Source organism: Oreochromis niloticus, linkage group LG1, assembly GCF_001858045.2.
Source record: "Oreochromis niloticus isolate F11D_XX linkage group LG1, O_niloticus_UMD_NMBU, whole genome shotgun sequence".
In the NCBI taxonomy this organism is placed as follows: Eukaryota; Metazoa; Chordata; class Actinopteri; order Cichliformes; family Cichlidae; genus Oreochromis; species Oreochromis niloticus.
The window spans coordinates 6650715-6672729 of record NC_031965.2 but is presented as its reverse complement, the minus strand read 5'-3'; the positions used below and the strand labels follow the sequence as shown (position 1 = coordinate 6672729).

General features: G+C 40.8%; 2 protein-coding genes across 4 annotated transcripts in view; both read left to right on the top strand.

The window, feature by feature from the left end:
• The window catches only part of LOC100706236 (N-acetyllactosaminide alpha-1,3-galactosyltransferase), a 70762-nt gene that overhangs the window by 20499 nt on the left and 28248 nt on the right, over positions 1 to 22015 (top strand). The gene's annotated exons all lie outside the window — the stretch shown is intronic.
• Positions 1 to 22015, top strand: part of LOC106098913 (alpha-1,3-galactosyltransferase 2-like) — a 49060-nt gene that overhangs the window by 8058 nt on the left and 18987 nt on the right. Inside the window, exon 3 of the mRNA XM_025908686.1 lies at positions 748 to 972. Within this exon, the coding sequence (XP_025764471.1) occupies positions 748 to 972 (225 nt within the window). The remainder of the gene's footprint in view (positions 1 to 747; positions 973 to 22015) is intronic.

The window sequence follows — 22015 nt, the reverse complement described above, 5'->3', positions numbered from 1 at the left end:
CCAAAAATTATTGGACATCCTCTTCTCTCCGTGAAGGACCTGTACAGCACTCCCTGTCCCGCAGATTCCTACGGGATTGTACACACCTAGGACACCCGGTTTTTATGCTGTTGCCATCTGGCAGGAGATTCAGGCAGCTGAGGTCATGGACAAACAGACTCAAGAACAGCTTTTACAACAGGGCAATAGCCCTAATCAATGCTAACAGCTGACCTGATTGGCTACCTCCCTAGACTTTTTGGGGGGCAATAACAATAACAACAACAATAACAACCATAATAATAATAATAATAGATGATATCAATGTGTAATAAAAACATACACTCATTCTTTTTCATTATTAAGCTAAGCAACTGTCATTCACTCACTCTTTTTATTTATTAAGTTACTGTGTTGTGTTGTGCTGTGCTGTGCATAGTGCCAGTGTGGGACAGTTTCCAATCTCATTGTACTATTGTACTAGGGTAGGTAGGCTCACCACAGGGATGTGTGAGTCCACTCCTATACACCATCTACACCAGTGACTGCACCCCCACGCACCCCCTGCAACATCATCATCAAATTTTCAGACGACACCACGCTGATGGGGCTCATCATTAAACGATGATGACACCGCCTACAGAGATGAGGTCCAGCGACTGGCAGAATGGTGTAACTACAATAACCTTACCCTAAACACCAAGAAAACAGGAAGGGGTCATGGACTTCTGCAAAACAAGAACGGATCCCCCTCACTATCCCTAAAAGGTGACTATGTGGAGAGGGTGTCCTCCTTTAAGTTCCTCGGCACCCACATATCTGTGGACCTATCTTGGTCCACAAACACATCAGCCCTAGTGAAGAAAGCCCAGCAGCGCCTCCATTTCTTGAGCGTTCTGAGATGGAACAGGCTGCAGACTGACGTCCTAGTGTCCTTCTACTGTGCCACTATCGAGAGTGTGCTGGAGCACGCCATCCCTGTGTGGTACGCTGGTTGCACAACAGCTGACAAGAAGAGACTACAGAGGGTTATCAGAACTGCAGAGAAGGTGATCGGCTGTCCAATCTCCTCCCTGGACTTAATTGCCTGCTCAAGATGTCTCTCCAGAACCAGGGCAATTATAAAGGACCACCTCCATCCTAACCACCACCTTTTCAACATCCTGCCCTCTGGAAAAAGGTTCAGATCCATCAGGTGCAAAACCAACAGACTAAATAACAGCTTCTTCCTGTGGGTTGTCAGAACTCTTAATGCAAACTAAGAGTGTGAACAGACCACTCTGACACTGCTATTGATCATCTATGTGCAATATCTCAGTCTTTCCATGTTCTGTGCAATATTTTTGGCTCATGTGCAATATTTTTAGTATGTGCGTTATTTTTGGTCTTTGTGCAATATTTTGGTCTCAGTGGAATTACCATCCCCACCCTAAATGACAATAGCCCCTCCACCCTTATTTATTTATTTATTATATTATATTGTATAACTGCCCTTGTATACAGCCCCACAATGTTTCAGTTTCAATGTTTCTACGCTTACACCATGTATATAGTTACTCACATATATGTGTACATATATGTTGCTTTTTATTTTTTTCCCCTCATTGTATATTGTTTTTGTCAAGGGAAAATCGTGTATATGTGATCAGCTAACATGAAATATATTCTTTTATTGATCACTAAGCAAACCACATGTCTACGTGACTTTTCACCTAATAACTTTTGACATGAACTCTTCTGTGATAAACAACTTACAGCTTCCTCTTTCTGTTTTGGAACATACAGACTTAGAAAAGGGGAACCTCAGCTCTGAGTTCTGAGAATAACTCTGTTATCTTTGTACACACACACACACACACACACACACACACACACACACACACACACACACACACACACACATACAGACACATAGAAAAGTATAAATAAAGCACGCAGACAGTGATGAGACACAGATCCTGCGTTCCATGGCTGCCCTCGCAAGTTAAAGAAAATCTGCAGTGTTTGTGTTTTCTAACTCAGATGTGTCAGCTGAAGAACGGCAAGGTGATTTAAAGAAATCCCCTGTAAGTTTTCTTTTCTTTACTTTGGCACCTTTGTGGTCCAGCTACCCAATTTCGCTGTGCAAGAAACTGCACAATGACATTAAAAAGCTCTAAGTCTAAGTATGACTGTGTAATGACAATAAAGAGTTATCTCTTATCTCTAATAAGTAACTAATTACTTTTTGAAATAACTTGAACAACACTATTGATTAGTGGTGGGCAGATATCGATTGTATGGATACCAAGTCGGCATCAGTATCAGATCGATACTACCTGGTGAGATCGATTCTTTATTTTAAGTTCCAATCTTGTTTGCAATGCTGTGCTTTCGGTAAAGACGAAACAGCCAGGTCGCCGGACTCGCCTACTCACGCAGAGCAGGCACACTTTACTCTTGTGTTTAGATGTTGTGCTGTCACGTGATGTAACTTAGACGCTTCGGGGGTTGTTAAGTTGTTTACATATTATTTATATTTTCCCCAGTTGTTTTTGTTGTTGAGAATTTGAATTGTGATTTTTGTATTATAGTTTCTCAGCAGTACTTTGTTTACTGGTTTGCGTGCACTTTTTGTTTAAGATTTTTTAAAAAAAGAAGTAAATAAAAAAATAAGAATAAAAACTGATAACTGTAAACCACCACGGCAGACCCGATGGCATTTTCATGCTTTGCAGCATCATTTATTCTTACGATAATCACACGGTTGCTGTAACAGTACATTAAACTGCTGCAGCTCTCCCGCTGCCAGCTGTACACATCACCAGACGCATCACAGACCACACCTCACCACATACCCCATCGGCCACCAGAGGCCGAGGAGCCATCCCGCCAAACCTACTCAACCCTACACAAGGGAATTGGCCCGGACCATCGGCGCCCCAGGCCCCGGCCCAACTGTATTACTCCAGCCGATAAGACCATTTCCCACACCCATAAACATAAACTACACTCTTTTTATACTGCCGACACTTTACTCACTTTTACTCACTTACAGTTATTTATTCACCTTTCAGTCACTTTAATTTTAAAACTGTGTAATTTTTAAAACTGTGTATATACTGTATATTCTGTGTTTTTATTATCTCACTTTTATTGCCTGTTTATGCCCTGTCCTTATCTTTAATGTCATGCTGCTCTTTTGTTTGTTAATTGCCCCTTGGGGATAAATAAAGTCTTTCTGATTCTGATTCTATGATCTTTTAATCTGACCAACAGGTTTTTGTGGTTCCTCTAAATGTGCAGACAAACTCTTGCATACATGTCAACTGACTGGACATGTTAAGTTATTGTAGAACCTACATGAAAAAATGGGTCATGTAATTAAATAATAATAAATTAGTAATGACTACTAAGTGATAAGGATGTCTGATTTGGAGGTTCACTGGATAGTTATAACTACACAACAGCAACAGTTCTTTGCAAAAGATATGTTCCCTTAGAATTTCATACTCTTAACTGGAAGATGTGATAAAATAAAGTCATGAATAACAATCTTGATTATTGTAACTCATTATTTATTTGTCTTAAGAAAACTTCTTTGGAACAGCTGTAGGGTGTTTAGAACTGATGCTGTAACCAAACAATCTCACCCCTGGACTATTCCATTAGGTAGGTAAGACAAACATTTCCCTGCTCAATGCTATACTGCTACTCTTTTCTAGCAATAAAAACTCTGCAGTGTAATCAATACATATCACAACACTAAATCCATTTTTCTACAAACACTCTAAAATCAACTTTATTAAATTACAAAGATTCTCCCCCTTCTTCACCTGGTCTCTTCTTGTGACGTCAGATTAACCAGGACGCTATAAATACAGGAAGTGAAAGTACATTTCCTCCTTTTGTTAATGGAAGACGGGTAGGTAAGGTGAGTTTAAACTAAACAAATTAACAGGTGAACTAAATAAAATGTTAACTTAGCAAACTGGTCAGAATTGATTTAAACCAAGATGTTATGTTACATAATCTGTAAAAGTGCAAAACATAAACAAACCCGGGATAGTACATGTTTGCCTACTACAGAATACATATGAGATATAGCTAAATCAAAACAAGAATGTTAACTAAGAATATGGACAAATGGTGTTCTCACCCACTTTGTGACACCACTATATATCTGAAGAGGAAAAAAATCCTCAATCTCTACCAGAAGATGTCATGTAAATGAAAATGGAACATCAGAAAAAGCTCATTACTTTTTAAACTTTGTGTCAGGTGTGCCCAGACCACCCTAAACTTGATGAGGCTGGTCTAATTACTAATGAAGCGAGGATTGTCAGCATGATGGGAGTGATTGACAGTAAATTGTAATGAATCAGATTAAATCTCAGTGTGGAATTATGACTTATAATTGCTCCTATACTAATGTTTTGAAATTCATGTGGTTTGTCTTTAACAGATACCATAGATTGTGTCCTCAGTGCCACATGGTGTACAGATACCAGGAGTGGACGGATTAATGTGGTGTTGTTGTTGTTTTTTTCAATGTAAATACAAAATTAAAATAAAACTTATTTCAAAATTTTGTTCACTTGTTTCCATGTTCATACTTGTACTAGAAGTTAAAATAAAAGATTACTGTAAACTGAACAGCATTGTTTATACTTGTAACTTTAAAATAAAAAGCTTACAGTTGCTATTAAAATTAATGCATTACCTTGTAATCAATAATATTTTTTTAATATTTTCTCATTTTACACATTAAAAAACAATTAATTAGAACCATGTTTATTTCTCAGCAACATCAACAATAACAAAAACGCAAAAACATCCTTTGTTTTTTAAACCTTTAATTCCAATATATTGCAATACAGGATACAACACAAAAACATTTCTCGTGCAACATAACTGTGTTCAAATTTGAAGTCGGGTGTTTCTGCCTACTGTGGAGGTAACATCTCTCCACCTACTGTGGAGCTCCACACCTTACAGTGTCTCCAGCCAGGTGCTCTTGGGGGGGAGTTTTTTCCTTCAGAACTCCTTTTCAGGGGGTATGCTGAACGATAACATATGAAAATTAAGAGACTAAATTGTCTTTAGATGAGAAATTAAAATTGGTCATGTTGGATTTATGAGGTCCTTATATGCAAATTCAAGAACCACCCTTGATTCATTTTACACATTGCATCAATTAAACTGAGGCAACAAGTGAGTGAAGGATAACAAAAGCAAAAATTCAGATTCCTCACGGCAGAAATTACATTTGTTTTCTTTATCAAAACACTTGGGGAACTATTTGAACTACTGATATATGCATAGTATATCCAAATAGTATTATTATTATTATTTGCCCAGTTAAACTTCTCAGTGAGATTTTAATCTTATTTCCAAGAAAGACCTGGCATCATAGCAGCAAAAGTCAAAACACAGCACACAACAACATAACAAGTAGGCAACATGAAAAATATACAAATTGGATCATAATTCACAAAGCAAATTATAAAACAACTTTTTCAACTTCTCCAAGCAGACCAGAGTAGGGAGTTTTCAGGGAAATGAGGGTAGGTAGAGTTTGTTGCTAGTTTAAACTAAGGTCGGTGCACAGATGTCACATAGTTTAAAAAAAATAAATAAAGAACATGCAGTCCTCATTTAGTAATGATTTTCATTGTCTTTAAATCTTCAATCACCACGGGAGTTTTCATTTCAGTTTCCTCATTTATGTTTTGAAGGATAACACATATTGAAAGAAAATGCCACACCCATGCAATAGAAGGCAAGTGGAAAAGTACTGGACAGGGCATAGATTCTTAAGTGTGTAGGTAGGGGGCAGTTTTTTCTCTTTGTTTTTGTCTGTGTATACAATAAAGACAGAGAGAGGTCCTGTGCAACTTGAAATTTCAACAGTTCAATACATTTTGAAAACGTATGCTTTGAGTTTGCTCATCTTCTCTTAGAAAACTCGGAACTGTTAAATTATTTCCTCAATGTGACAGTGATTCAAAAAATTGGAACAGTGGTTCTGACTTCAGACAGGTCACTAGAGACCAAGATGTGGCAGAGAGCAACAGTAGCTGCAACACAGTATGCTCCTTAAATACCCCAAGTTGATGAGCAAAATATTAGTAAAAGTAAAAATAATTATATTTAAGCTGTATGTGGTTCAAAACAATAGCAGGAGCAGCTTGTCGGCAAGGAGACATTTGAGATGTGATGTCACAGTGATACGACTGTAAAGCTTTTGAGCAGAAGACAAAAAGAGCCTGGTCTATAATAGTATCTAATTTCTTACAAAAGGCGTAGAATAGAAGTGGTACAGGGTGGTTTCTTCTTCAGTCCCATGCCTGAGGAAATGTTACCAAATTAAAGGTTAAAAGACAAACAACAAAATAAAATATAATAAAATAAAATAAAAACCTGTAAAACACATAATCAGCCGACTTCTCATAAAGTTGTGTTTTTAGTAAAACACTTATATGGGAAAAAACATTGCATAGCTAATATTTCACAAAATGTATAAAGAAACAACAAAAACAGAACCTGCCACTCCTGTTCTTAAAGGGAAAGCTCTGCGCCTCCTCCTTGTTCACATGTGGGTACTTGGCAGTGTGATTTCTTTTAGTGCCTGAGTGGAGTACTACTAAGAGGCAACATACAGTTTTTCTTGCTGTACTGCAGGTATATAAAACAAGCTGTGGACGGTAAGTCATTTTTCTTTACTTTTCAACAATTAGAAAATATTTATCTTAAAGAATTTTTAAAAACTATAATAACATAACTTTATGAAATGGGACACTGGATTAAAAATATATATATATCTATATTTTTTAACTGTGTAAACATTCATGGATTTAATTGTTTAATTTACAAAAGCTGAATGTTGAACAAAATTGAGTAGACCTCAATAATTCAATTGATCTGGCATGTTTCTCACCAGTACAAATTTAGTTTGTTACTGTAGTTTAGAACCAAGGTCACATAATAGGACACATAATAATACTTATAATAATACTCATTAAAGCTTAAGTGAAAAACACAAGGTTGCTGTAATGATGAGGTTAGTAGTTTGTATAGTTAAGGACATTAACTAGGAAATTAGGGTATGTGAATATAATTCCTCAAACATAAGGTACATATATATAAAGCATGCTGGTTTATATATATACATATATATACATACATATATATATATATATACATACATATATATACATATATATACATACACATATATATATATATATATACACATACACATATATATATATATATATACACATACACATATATATATATATATACACATACACATATATATATATATATATACACATACACACATATATATATATATACACACATACACACATATATATATATACACACATACACACATATATATATATATATACACATACACACATATATATATATATACAGTATATATGTATATATATATATATATGTATGTATATGTATATGTGCGTGTGTGTGTGTGTGTGTGTGTGTGTGTGGTGCAACAGATCACTGTTGATCCGTGATCCGAACCGATCCCACTCCACGGTTCGGCACGCATGTGATTCGACGATTTGAAAAAGAAAATAAAACTGTGTGTATGGTGCGCGTGGTCAGTCTGTCAAGCGATAGTCATGGCTAGCGGTCTAAGTGGAGGAGCAGAGGAGTTTGTGGTATTTAAGCAGCCCTTTGCTGTCCAATCCGACTGGGCTAAAGCTATTACAAAAGCTATTGAGGTGTTTATAGCTGCAGACATGAGGCCATATTCTGTCGTGCAAAACAAGAGGTTTAAACATATGATAAAAGTGCTTGAGCCACGCTATAACATCCCATTGCGCGTCCACTTTGGTGACAAGATCGTTCCAAGCATTTAAAAGCAGGAAAAGTCTAAAGTTATGGCTGAACTATCCCAGGCATCTTCTGTTGCCCTAACTACAGATGGGTGGACCTCCAGGGCAATGAAAAGCTATACCTGACCATGACCGCTCATTATATCACAGCGGAGTGGTATATACAAAGCCCTGTACTGCCCTATATTGCACCTTAATTTGTTTTTATATAATTGCAGGGTATGAGTCTTGAGTTGAATGTTTTTTAATGGGCAAAAAATACTTAAATAAATCGCGAGTTAAATTTTTCTTGTCTTTTTTTTCTTTTTTTCTGATCCGAAAATTGATCCGATCTGTGACTTAAAACCGTGATCCGATCCGAACCATGAGTCTTTTGATCCGTTGCAAAACTAATATATAAACATGAATGGTTTCTTTCAATTCTGGTTTGCATTCTCTTAATATTATATATAGATATTAGAATGTACCATAAACATTTATTAGTACATTCATGATTCTATGAAGTAACTAAGTCAAAATACTTGTATTTTCTTAAAGTGCAAGAGTTTTGCTTGCTAGAAATACCCTGAACCTGAAATTTCTGAGACAAAAAATCTTTACTTTTAACTGTATGCGTGTCAAATGCAGCACGATGCAGATGTGGTGTAAATTTCAGAGTAGGAAAGTGATAGATTAACATGTTTGTTATTGTACTCTTAAAAAGTGCTGTGTGCTCATGTGAAAAGGCATCCGTTACCACATTCGGCTTCTATTACACCCCAAGAACTCCAAAAACTTGATCTTGTCTTATTTCATGACTTGTGCTACAATTGAATTGCATTACTGGCTAGATGTGATTGACAAACACATATATATATAGAACTATAGACAGATTAACAGGTAAGTTCTGATTTTTTTTCTGCCCAAAAATTTATCTTCAAAGAGTCAAGTCTTCAAATTTTCCACAACAGAACTTCTGCACAGAAAAGAGAAGGACGAGTAGCCAAAGAACCGCAAGAGGTAAACACACAGCAAATGAGAATGAGAAGCTTAAACCCACTAACCCAGTGCCAGAGGGTGGGCCCAAACCCTGAAACACAAGAACTGAGGTTAATCCATTCACACGGACAGAAGAGAGAGAAAACAACAGAGGTGGTAGAAAATGATAAGCCAGAAGAGGAGGACTAAAGGAACATGACAATGAACTGCTACTCATAATTAACAGTGCTTTACTTGTTCCACAACCTCTTGTGGAACTTGTTTTGCCATGTTACAGCCTGATTCCAAAATAGAATAAAATTATTTTTCTCCTAAAAATTCTATACAAAATATACCAAAGTGACAAAGTGAAACAAGTTTGAAATTCTTCCAAGTTTTAAAATTTTTAAATTTTTAATTAAATTTTTATTATTAAAAAATTTAAAAAAAACATATAACTTGTAAATAAGTATTCACAGCCTTTGCCAGACACTTGAAATTAAGCTCAGGTGCATCTTGTTTCCATCAGATGGTACTACAACTTGAATGGAGTCCACCTGTGGTAAATTCAGCTGATTGGACATGATTTGGAAAGGCACACACCTGTTTATATATGCCCCATATCTAACAGTGCATATAAGAGTACAAACCAAACCATGTATTCCAAGGAATTGCTTGTAAACCTCAGAGACAAGATTATATCGAACCACGAATCTGGTGAAAGGTAAAGAAACATTTCTGCAGCACTGATGGTCCCAATGAGCACAGTGGCCTCCAATATCTGTAAATGGAAGAAGTTTAAAACCACCAAGATTTTCCCTAGTGCTGACTGCCCGGCCAATCGAGGGTCTTAGTCAGGGACAAAGAACCTGATGGTCACTATCACAGACCTCCAGCATTGATAGGGTGGAGAAAAACATTTCTGCAGCACTCCACTAGCCAAGCTTGTACGGTCGAATGAACAAACTGAAGCTGCTCCCCAGTAAAAGATACATGATAGCTAATCTGGAGTTTACCAAAAAGGCACTTGGTCTGATGAAATACAGGTGGAACGTTTTTGGCCTGAATGCCAAAAAATTATGATGCCAATGCATCATGTCTGGCTTCTGGACCACTCAAAGAAAGTCTTCAAGGCCAAGCCAGAGAAAACACTTGAATCAGACTTCACATCCCTTACACAATTAGGTAATGAAAATCTTAAATAAGTATAGTAAAAATGCCGATATTAATCAATATCAACAAAAACAACTGAATAGCATTTAAAAGACTTAAGTTTATACAAAGTTAAAAAAAAAAAATTCTTGTTCAGTCACAGAAATATTATCTTTCTGGGAGCTTTCCAGAGGAACCAGAGGGCAGGAACTTGGGAAAGGACCTCCTCTCACTCAGCCTCAATATACAAGAACTGGGGTTTACTTAGTCACAAGCATACAAACACACACACTCTCACAAAAAGAGAAGAGAGAGAGAGAAAAAGGTAAAAAATGATAAGCCAGCAAATATGTAGGCCAGCACATAAAATAGGCAGACACTCATTCTTGCACATCTTTGACCAACGAAGACTGCCAAAACAGTCGTCGCAGAAAGGTAATAATTCAAACAAACAGAACCCACCTAGCTTTTAAGTTCTTGGCAGTCTGTCCAAACAATGAATGGATGGTGCTTCTGGGTAGATGGAATAGCTCACTCAACCTGTTTTTTCTTTATTTTCATGACTGTTTACATTGTAGATTTTTGTTTGCTACATAACTCCATAGGTGTTCATTTGTAGTTGTGATGCCTTCAGTAACAAAGTGTGAAATAACTCAAAACATGTTTTATATTTTATATTTTTCAAAATAGCCACCCTTTGCTTTGATTACTGCTTTGCACACTCTTGGCATTTTCTCGATGAGCTTCATGAGGTAGTCAAGGTCAAGGTCAAGTTTATTTATATAGCACATTTCAAACAGCCGATGCTGCACAAAGTGCTTAACAATATAAAAATGGCATTAAAAAGCAACAATGTAATACAATAATAACAATATAAAACAATAATAGGACAATAAAAGAATTAAAACAATAACTAAAACTATTTCAAATAAGACCAAAATGCTTGGGTTATACTGTGTTAAAATCAGGGCATAAAAATGTGTCTTTAGTAATGATTTAAATTGCTCAAGTGTTTGTGCAGATCTAATATTTAGGGGGAAACTATTCCAAAGTCTGGGACCTGCCACAGAGAAGGATCTATCACCACGAGATTTGAGATAAGTCCATGGGATGGACAGCATTAATTCTGAGATAGACCTCATGGTTTTTCCTGGAGCATAAGCAGAGAGGAGCTCAGACAGGTAAGGAGGGGCTCGGGCATTAAGTGACTTAAAAACAAAAAGTAAAAGTTTAAATTGGATCCTGTAGGAGACAGGAAGCCAGTGTAACGAAGCTAAAACTGGGGTTATATGCCGTCTCCATTTGGTACCAGTTAGCAGGCGAGCAGCTGCATTTTGAACCATCTGAAGACGATGGATGGTGGCCTGATCTAGACCATAAAACAATGAATTGCAGTAGTCCAATCTGCAAGTAAGGAAAGACGTTAGCCGGGAGGTATGGCTTTACCTTGGCTAGCTGTCTTAACTGAAAGAAGCAGGACTGAACTACTGCACTCACCTGCTTATTCAATTTAAAAGAACCATCAATGTAGACGCCAAGATTTTTTACATGTGTTTTACAATAGGAGGAAAGGGGGCCCAGAGTGCTATCGATATGATTAAAGTTACCAGAAATGACAACCTCAGTTTTATTTTCATTTAGCCTTAAAAAATTTAATGACAACCACTGTTTGACATCGTCAAGGTAGCGTAATAAGAGCTGGGGATGGTCTGACCCTGCTTTTAAAGGTAGGTAAATCTGCAAATCATCAGCAAAACAGTGAAATGAAATGCTGTACCGCGAGAAGATGGAGCCCAATGGCAACAAATAGAGTGCGAACAGGGCAGGACCCAAAATAGAGCCTTGAGGTACACCGTATTTAAGAGGGGCTATTTTGGAGTTATGGGGGCCCATATTGACATGAAAAGACCTTTCTGACAAGTAGGACCGAAACCACTGTAGGGCAGATCCTTTTAGGCCAGCATGAAATTCTAGCCATGATAACAGGATGTCATGGTCGACCGTGTCAAATGCTGCTGACAAGTCCAACAATAAAAGGGCAGCGGGGCTGCCAGAGTCCAGAGTTAAAAGAATATCGTTAAAAATCCTTAAAAGTGCCGTCTCAGTGCTATGTAGTGATTTAAAACCAGATTGAAATTTTTCAGAGATCATATTAAAATCAAGGTGGGCCTGCAACTGTAGGTAGACCACTTTCTCCAAAACTTTAGACAGAAAAGGAAGCTTTGAGATAGGCCTGTAATTGGACAGAACAGCTGGGTCGAGGTTATTTTTTTTAAGAAGAGGCTGAACTATAGCTTGTTTAAAGCATGATGGGACGCAGCCTGTAGCAAGGGACGTATTAATTAATCTCAGGATAAAAGGCCCAACAGTATTAAAAGTGCTTTTAAGAGAGCTTGGAGGGAGACAATCAGAGGGGCAGTGTGATGATCTTAGGTTACTAACTACCGCAGTCAAGTCATTAAGGGAGACAGGATCAAACTGCTCTAAGACAGCTGAGCACATAGGAGAAAGACTCGGATCTGAAGCAGCAGACGATGAGACAAGAGCCCTAATCGATAGAATCTTGTCATTAAAAAATGCTAAAAAATCATCCCAAATACTTGGTGAAGAAATAACTCCGGCATTATCACGTGAACTAAGAAAGCGATTAAGGACATTAAAAAGTACCTGAGGCCTGTGACTGTTTACTGACACTAAGTTTGAGACAAACTGTGTCTTTGCAGGTTTTACAGCTTCTTGGTAAGCAAAAAGACGAGTCCTTAAAATCTGTACGGAAACGTGAAATCTGTCCTTTTTCCATCTCCTTTCGGCGCGTCTGTAGTCACATCTAAGGGAGCGCGTATGCTCGTTCAACCATGGCTCTGATAAATGCTTAGCGCGCACAGTCCTGAGCGGAGCAACAGAGTCCAAGATATCAGTGCAGGTAGAATGAAGAATGTCCGAAGGTCCTCAACACTTTTACATTTGGAGTTCATTATTCCAGAATCCATAAAGGCAGCGGAAAAAGCAGGCACTGTTAGAGCATTGAGCGCTCGCTTACCTACCGAGCAGCGCAGCGTTAGAGTGAACAACACAGGAAGATGATCGGAGATGCACAACTCGAATATTTCCGTGATGCACACATCCAGCCCGTGGGAAAGCAGCAAATCCAGTGTGTGACCTTTTTCATGCGTGGGACCGGTAACCCACTGGGTCAAGTTAAAAGAGTCAATAATATTTAAAAAGTCCTTGACCAAAAGTTCAGAGTCACAGCAGACATGGATGTCAAAATCACCAGGGATTAAAAAACTGTCGAAATTAAGAACAATTTCAGCCATAAAACCTGAAAACTCTTTGATAAAATCCTTATTAAACTTGGGAGGACAGTATATGAGGGCACACAACAAAGGCACAGCAGAGTTCAGATGTAACTCAAACAGCTGAAGTTCAAAACTAGAAAAACTTCTCTCTTGCTCTTGACGAAGGCGGTCGCACTTTTCTCCTCCTCTCCCTTAGCTTCCCTGCTTAGCCTCTTGTGTCCTTGTCTTGTCTCGTGTTTTTTGTATTACTTTTCCCTGGAACACTCTCTCACAGTCTGTTCTCTAAAACCTAAAAGAGGAATTATGGATTTGATCAACTGGTCCCTGAATGCAATTGACACCCTTTTCTCAATGAGAAGTCTGGGCTTGGGTGAACCTGAGTGCTGAAGATATCTACCTATTCGGAACCATGATAACAGGGTTCTTGCTGATCGGAGCTGGCTTGGGCCTGGCTTATCGAAGAATTAAGAAAGCGGAACCGGCTGTTCAAACCCCTACAAGGCTGCCCGCTGGGATTGAAACGATGGGATGAGGCGTGAGTTTCTCAAAATGGGCTCATTGAGTGCAGCACGGATAAGATCTTGGAGAAGCTTACGGCTGCCGTGAATACTCAGAACAAGACCTATGAGTGCAAACTGGATTACATCTGGAGGGCCTCGCTCGGAATAACACCTCTGAGCGCAAATTGGATCACATCTTGGAGAAGCTCACTGCGGTTGTGAGTTCTCAGAATCGGCTCTTTGAGCACAAGAATGACAACATCACGGAGCGTAAGTTTGATAGCATCATGGAGAAGCTCACGGCTCTCCAACGGGAGATTGAGAGACCAGTGTTGGACTGTTAGAACAGCTTTGAAATTCATATGAGTTGTTCGCACTAAAGTAAAAAACACCATCACTTCATACGGATACCCCTTCGGCGCCAGCTGCGGTCTCAGGCTGGAGCTGAACAACAACACCCTGATAACGACTGTGTTTAGACTGTTCTTCCCATTCTATGCAAGGCCACTTGGGTTGGCTGGAAGACTGTTTACTTAGCCTGGCAGGCCGAAGGACACTGTCTCAGCTGAACTCTGGACACACACACACACACACACACACACACACACACAGACATATATACACACACACACACACAGACACACACACACACACACAGACATATATACACATGCAGATATACACTCATCCCCCCTCCCCCTCCAAACGCCTTCGACGCATATTCCCTTCCGATGCTGACGGTGGATCAAGGAGACCAGCGCATAGGCTGCAGGCCCGGATGTACTGTCGACATTGGCTGTCTCTCACCCTTTACCCACCCCTGTTGCTTGTCATGTGTTTCTTTGGTGTATTAAGAGTTTTTTCATGTGCTATGTGCAGAGGTGTTTTTTTCTGTTCTCAAACTGATCTCCCTATTGGAGCTCAGTCTGGGGGGAGTTATTTTTTTCTCCTTATCTTTCCTCATGTTGTGCTTTTTCCATGTTATACCCCTCTGACCTGTCTTCCCCATGTGATATTTGTGTAATGTATGTATGGTCGGAAGGGTAAGACGGCGCTGGCATGGCTGGCAGCCTTAACCCAATTTCCCTCAGGATGAATAAAGTATGATCAATCAATCAAAATGAATCGTGCTGTAATGTTTGATGGCAATGAAATCGAGCGTTGAATACAGTGGCTAAGCCTCCCCCCCCCCCCTCCCCCCCACCAGAGGGCCGAGGGAGGCTGAAGAATGAGAAATTAGGAGGAACCAGTTCCAAAAAAGCTACAGACTCACCGGGTTGAAGCCATGTTTCTGTCAGAAACAGAAAGTCCAACTGTTGTGACTTTAGGAAGTCGTTTAATACAAACGTCTTGTTTGCTAAAGATCTTACATTTAGTAGAGCCATTTGAAGTGTGTAGATCCTAACATCAGATGTTCCAGCTCGATTAAGTGTGCGAAGATTTCTGTGGTCCACACCATATCCACGGGTCCGAGGCCGCTTAGGGAAATAGAATGCTGAGAGCGGGGGATCAAGTGACATGGGAATGAACTTATGTATATTCATGTAACCACAATAAAAGGAGTGCTATGGGGAACCTGGCTGAGAGTCTGACGGAGGTCAAGTGGGTGGAACGACACTTGGCTCCAGGCAGGTCTCCCTCATGCATGAGTACTACAAGGAACTTTGCCTACTTGTGTCTTGTTTTTGCTGTGTAGCAAATTGTCCTGAACGTTCCAGCGAATAGGTTTATGCTACAAACCTATCAAGCCAGGTCATACGATGCTTTTATTTCTAAGAGTAATTGGCGATTGTACACACGCAGAGCAAGGGCATTTTGGGATAAAATAGAAAAGGATAAGGCTAGCGAAAGCCAAAGCAAAGCAAGCAGAGTTGACGGACGTGTCGCCGTGCATACTGCTGGCGCCATCTTGCCTGTTTAGTCGCCTGAAATGGTTTTCCAACAGTCTTGAAGGAGTTCCTAGAGATGCTCAGCACTTATTGGCCCTTTTGCCTTTACTCTGCGGTGCATCTCATCCCAAACCATCTGGACAGGGTTTAGGTCAGGTGACTGTGGAGGCCAGGCCATCTGGCGCAGTACTCCATCACTCTCCTTGTTGGTAAAATAGCCCTTACACAGCCAGGAGGTGTGTTTGGGGTCATTGTCCTGTTGAAAAATAAATGATTGTCTAACTAAACACCAATCGGATGGGATGGCATGTCGCTGTAGGATGCTGTGGTAGCCATGCTGGTTTAGTGTGTCTTCACTTTTGAATAAATCCCCAACAGCGTCACCAGCAAAGCACCCCCAGACCATCACGCCTCCTTCTTCATGCTTCAAAGTGGGAACCATGCATGTAGAGACCATCTGTTCACCTTTTCTGCATTGCACAAACACACAAACCAGAGATCTCACCTTTGGTTTCATCAGACCAAAGCACAGATTTCCTCTGGTCTAATGTCCGTTCTTTGTGTTTCTTGGCCCAAACAAATTTCTTCTGCTTGTTGCTATTCCTTAGTAGTTGTCTTAGCAGCTATTTGACTATTAACACCTGATTGGGGCAGTCTCCTCTATTGATGCAGAGATGTGTCTGCTACTGGAACTCTGTGTGGCATTTATCTAGGCTCTAACCTGAAGTGCTGTTAACTTGTGATTTCTAACGCTGGTGACTAGGATGAATATATCCTCAGCAGCAGAGGTGACTCTTGGTCTTACTTTCCTGGGGCGTTCCTCATGTGAGCCAATTTTGTCATAGCGCTTGATGCTTTTTGTGACTGCACTTGGGGACACTTTCAAAGTGTTAGTAGTTTTCTGGACTGACTGACCTTCAGTTCTTAAAGTAATGATGGACTGTTGTTTCTCTTTACTTTGCTGATTGATTCTTACCTTAATAAGAATTCCAACAGTTGTCAAATCGACCTGTCAGCTGTGTACCAACTTGACTTTTGCACAACACAACTGATGGTCCCAACCCCATTAAGAAGGCAAGAAATTGCACAAATGAGCCCTGACAGGGCACACCTGTGAAGTGAACACCATTTCAGATGACTACATCATGAAGTTCACTGAAGCTCATTGAGAGAAGGCCAAGGGTTTGCAACACTGTCAACATAGCAAACGGTGGCTACTTTTAGGAATCTAAAATATAAGACATATTTAGAGTCATTTAAATATGTATGTATCTATGTATCTAGAATGTAGAATGTAGTAAAAATAAAGAAACAGCATTAAATGAAAAGGTATGTCCAAACGTTTGACTGGCAATTCATATGTATTCCAAAGCCACAAAAGCAAAAGCACAATTTAATGTGGCAAATATTATAGGATAAAGTTGTCAAATTATATTTAGTTTAATTCTGTGTATCTTTGTAAAGCATGTTGTAAGGACAATAGGCCATATCAGGTTCACATAAATATTCCCCCCGTTTTTTTTTTTTTGTTTTTTTTTCTTTTTGCCTGTCCCATTTGGTTCTTTAGCCGTCAGAATATTTTGTCTGAAGACCAACAAGGATACCAAATGGATTTATTTTGCCAAATGGATCATCATGGCATTGCCGTATTGGTCCATTTGATCAAACTTTGTTGTTATTATTTACTTTATTTTCAGTTGTTACAGATGGGACAGACATGACTGGGGGATAGGAAAGGGAGAAAGAAAGAGGAAGGAAAAGAAAAACAGAAGGGAAAAGGGACAGTGAGAAAGGGCACTTACAAAGACAAAGAAAAAAAAAATCTCCTGGATCACCTGTTGAGAGAAAAAGAAGAGAAAACAAGCAAAAAAAAACAAAAAAACAAAGCAACATACTAAACACAACACCATCACGTTAATCTAGCTAAGTGTGAACAGCAGTAAATACTAAATATTGAATGTTGTTGTGCAGCACGCAGGACAGACAGCGCACAATGTGCTTTGAAGTAGCAGCTAAGAAAGGTGTAGTTTATGTCTACGAACAGTGAACACCCGTGTGCACACCTGTGTGGATCAGCGCGCTTGTATACAAAAGGTTTCCCCATGTAACGGTCTGCTAGAGGGTGTGGAGGGCCATAGCCCCGTCCCCCAGGGCATGAAGCAGGCATGGAGGAGATCCAGGCTCCAGACATCCAGAGGCCCCAGAGTGCGAAAGCCCAAGGAGTACCACCGGAGGGGCATCCGTGCCACCCTCCTGGGAAGGGCTGAGGAGATCCCCAGACGAGGGGTCACCCAGTAGCCACGGAGCAGAAGCCAGAGGGGGCTGCCGGCAGCCAGCTGTGCCAGAGTGAACCGAGTTGCAGGCCCCGAGGCCGGAGGCCCGAGGGCCCCCTTTGCCCCGGAAGAGGCCTGACCGAGCGACAGGCACCAGGCCCCGCCAAGTAGCCACCGGGAGTGAGCTGGTGCATACCGGAGCACCCACAGACCACAGACAAACAGGCACACACAGACACAAACATGCTTTCCCACCCTCATGCACACATATACAAACACTCAGCACTCACCCAACGTAGGGATAGACATACATGGACATGTACACACAGTCATACTCCCCAAACATACTCTATACCCCGGGTCCAGGTACCCTCACCCCCAGAGGGGGAAACGGCACCCAGACCCAAGAGATGTGACCCTTTCCCCCGGGGTGGAGGCAAGCAGACCGCCCCAGGCTCCGCAGCAGAAGGGAGGCCAATCGGACAGCCAACACCTCCTCCCAGTTCCCCGCCCCGATGGCTAGTAGAGAACGGGGGTGTGTGAAGACCCCATACCTCCCTCCTCCCGCTCATGTGTAGTGTTGCTGCGTGTTGTTCTAAAGTGCATTTAAAACAAGGGAGGGCATGGTGCTGCTGCCAGAGAGCAGCAGGTGTTAGCACGGCCCCTCCCGAGAGCCCTCAATGTCTACATGGATTTAAAATTGACAGGTGGGCACCGGCGCCACAGGTAGGGTTGAAAACACAGACCGTCCACTGGACGCCGTTAACGTGGTCACCCTCAAGGCCCTATATGTATGTGTGTGTTATGAGAGTGTGAATAATGTGGATGTTTAAGTTGTGGAATAAAATTGAGGCACAGGTGGCCAGAAGGGGACAGAGGGGGGGGAATGCCTCCCCTGCACCCTGGTGACACACCCGCACCCCAAGGCCCTACCTGTGTGGGTGGGTGTGGTGGAGCGGGAAGAGGGAGGTAGCCGGGGATGGGGAGGAAAAGAAGGGAGGGGCAAGATGCCCCTCCTTAGGGCCAGCTCCCCCGCTGACCCCAGTAGGCACCCCCGTCCTCTGGTACCCACCAAGGCAAGGGAGCCCAGGCCCATCCAGACCGGGGCCTACGGCAGCACCACCGCCAAGCCCCACAGGACCTGGGGAAGCCCACCCTACCCCACCGCAGAGGAAACTGTACCCACCCCAACATTCAATCATCTCCAGACTACACAAGAAAACAGACACCCAGGTTAGGTTTATTCTCCACCTCTCCTATGTCTCTCCCCCACCTGCAGAGTGGACTTCTGCAAGGATGGAACAACCTCCCTGCCAGTTGAAGAGCCCCCCAGTTAGGCCGATGCACCAGAGGCCCCCTGCGCCAGGGCTGAGCCCCCGTGCACCCACCCGCCCACAACCTCGGCGACACACCGACGAGGACCGAAGCCCCCAAGGCCCAGCCAGAGCCCCATCACGGAGACGAAGCACCCCCGAACCCCAAGCCCCCACGCCTGCCCCGGATCCACTCAGGGGCAGCCAGGCTACCAGGCCAGTAACCTACATCCGCCAGTACAGACCATCCCCCAGCCCCGCTGCACGCAGCCATGAGGAGAACACCCTCTAAGAGCGACCAGAGCCACTAACCAGGTTATGACCACAACCCCCCGGGTTGAGCCCTCCAGGGATAACGTCTCTAGGGGTTCTCCTGGCGCCCTAAGCCTGTCCTAACCTCCACATCAACCACAATAGCGAAGGCAGGACCAAACCATGACCCCCCACCCCCACTAGGTGATGAAGCCGATCAAAGGAGCCCAAAGGGATTGATCAAATGTGGTGGGAGAGGCTGTATCAAGACTAATGTGATCTATTAGATGGTTTTTATATTGATTAGAATTAAGATTCTTTTTATTTTTCCAGTTAAGGAGGACCATTTTCTTGGCAATGCATAGGGCTGTAAAAACAATGTGGGCTGTGTTTATTTCTGCAGTGACCTCATCCAAGTTGCTCAGCAAGCATACTAAAGGGGAGGCTGGAATGTTACATTTCAGACACTTTGATAAGTCTTCACATATCTCACGCCAAAACTTCTGCACTGGTGGACAGAACCAAAGGGCGTGGATGTAATTGTCTGGTGTATTGCCTTGACAGTGTGAGCAGTTGTTGGAAGATGTAAAGCCCATCTTGAACATCCGATAACCAGTATAGTGCACTCTATGTAGTAATTTGTATTGTATTAATTGCAGACTGGGATTTTTAATCAATTTAAAGGTTTTTAAGCATACCTGAGACCAGAAGTTTTGGTCTAAGCTTACTGATAAATCTGCTTCCCACTTTGCAATAGGAAGGGATATTGATTCATCTATTTTAGAAAGTGTTCTGTATATTTTAGATAATAATTTGGGGGATTTAAGAGTAAGAAAGTGTACCGCACTTGGTGGTGTTTGTAATTCAGCTTGACTGAGGTAAAATTTCTTTTTTACTATGGATTTAATTTGTTGATATTCTAAAAATCTTTTCTTGTTGATCCCATATTGTGTAACTAGTCTGTCAAATGGAATAAATTCTGTTCCCTCTAATATATGTTCTAAGTATTTAATTCCTTTACAACTCCATTCTGGAAAATTAATCATATTATTGTTTTGTAATATGTCAGGGTTATTCCAGATAGGTGTACGTTTGCATGGGATTAATGAGGACGCTGTCATTTTTAGAAACTCCCACCATGCTGTCAGAGAAGAGCTGATGTTGATGCTTTTAAAGCATTCATGTCTTTTGATGTTTGAGCTGATAAATAGTAGGTCTGAAATTTCTAGATTATTACATAGTGCCTGTTCTACATCTAGCCAGGGCTCATCTAAGAAGGTGTGTTTAAACCACCTAGAGATGAACTGAAGCCTGTTGGCTAAAAAATAGTGATTAAAGTTAGGCAGATCTAATCCTCCTTTATCCTTGGTCCTTTGTAATGTTTTTAAGCTGATACGTGGGGGTTTGTCTTTCCAAAGGAATTTAGAAATACATGAGTCTAGAGATCTGAACCAATCTTGTGATGGCTTATTTGGGATCATTGAAAACAAATAGTTTATTTTTGGCAAGACCATCATTTTTATAGCGGCGACCCTTCCCATGAGTGATATGGGTAAAGATTTCCATCTAGCCAGATCGCTTTCTACTGTCTTTAAAAGTGGGATGTGGTTTAATTTAGTTAATTCTGAAAGCTTAGGAGAGACATTAATACCGAAATATTTTATATTTCCAGATTGCAGTGGTGTAGGAGAAGAATTATGGAAGGAGCAATTAATCGGAAGAACTGTAAATTTTGACCAGTTAATTGAATAATCTGAGACTCTTGAGAAAGAATTTATCAATGCAATCACCCCAGAGATATTGGTTTGTGAGTTTTGGAGAAAAAGTAACACATCATCCGCATAAAGGCTGATTTTATGTTCTACATTCTTACATTTTATGCCCTTAATTGTTGTAGCCTGTCTAATTGCTGCTGCTAGTGGCTCAATAAAAATTGCAAACAGTGAAGGGGAGAGTGGGCATCCCTGCCTGGTGCCCCTCAGGAGACAGAAGCTGGAGGATGTTTGGTCATTTGTTCTGACACAAGCTGTTGGGGAATTATATATTTTTAACCATTTTATGAAAGAGGTTCCAAAACCAAATTTGTGTAGAGTTGCAAATAGAAATTTCCAGTTAACTCTGTCAAACGCTTTTTCTGCATCAAGAGACAATATTATGGTTTCAATGTTTTTACTGCATGAGTAGTCTGTTAAATTAAGTAATCTACGTGTATTTGTTGATGAGTGCCTACCTTTTATGAAACCAGTTTGGTCAGGATGAATTAAAAGGGGGGTCATTTTCTCCAATCTCTTTGAGAGAGCTTTGCAGATTATTTTGAGGTCTACATTAATAAGGGATATTGGACGATAGCTTGAGGCAAATACAGGGTCTTTGCCTGGTTTTAGTAAGAGACTGATATTTGCAGAGTTCATATTTGGTGGTAGTCTGCCATTTTCTTTGATTTCCTGCAACATTTTGTAAAAAACTGGTGCTAGAATCGTCCAGAATTCTTTGTAGAATTCTGCAGGAAAGCCGTCTGGACCTGGAGCCTTATTATTGGGCATACTTATCA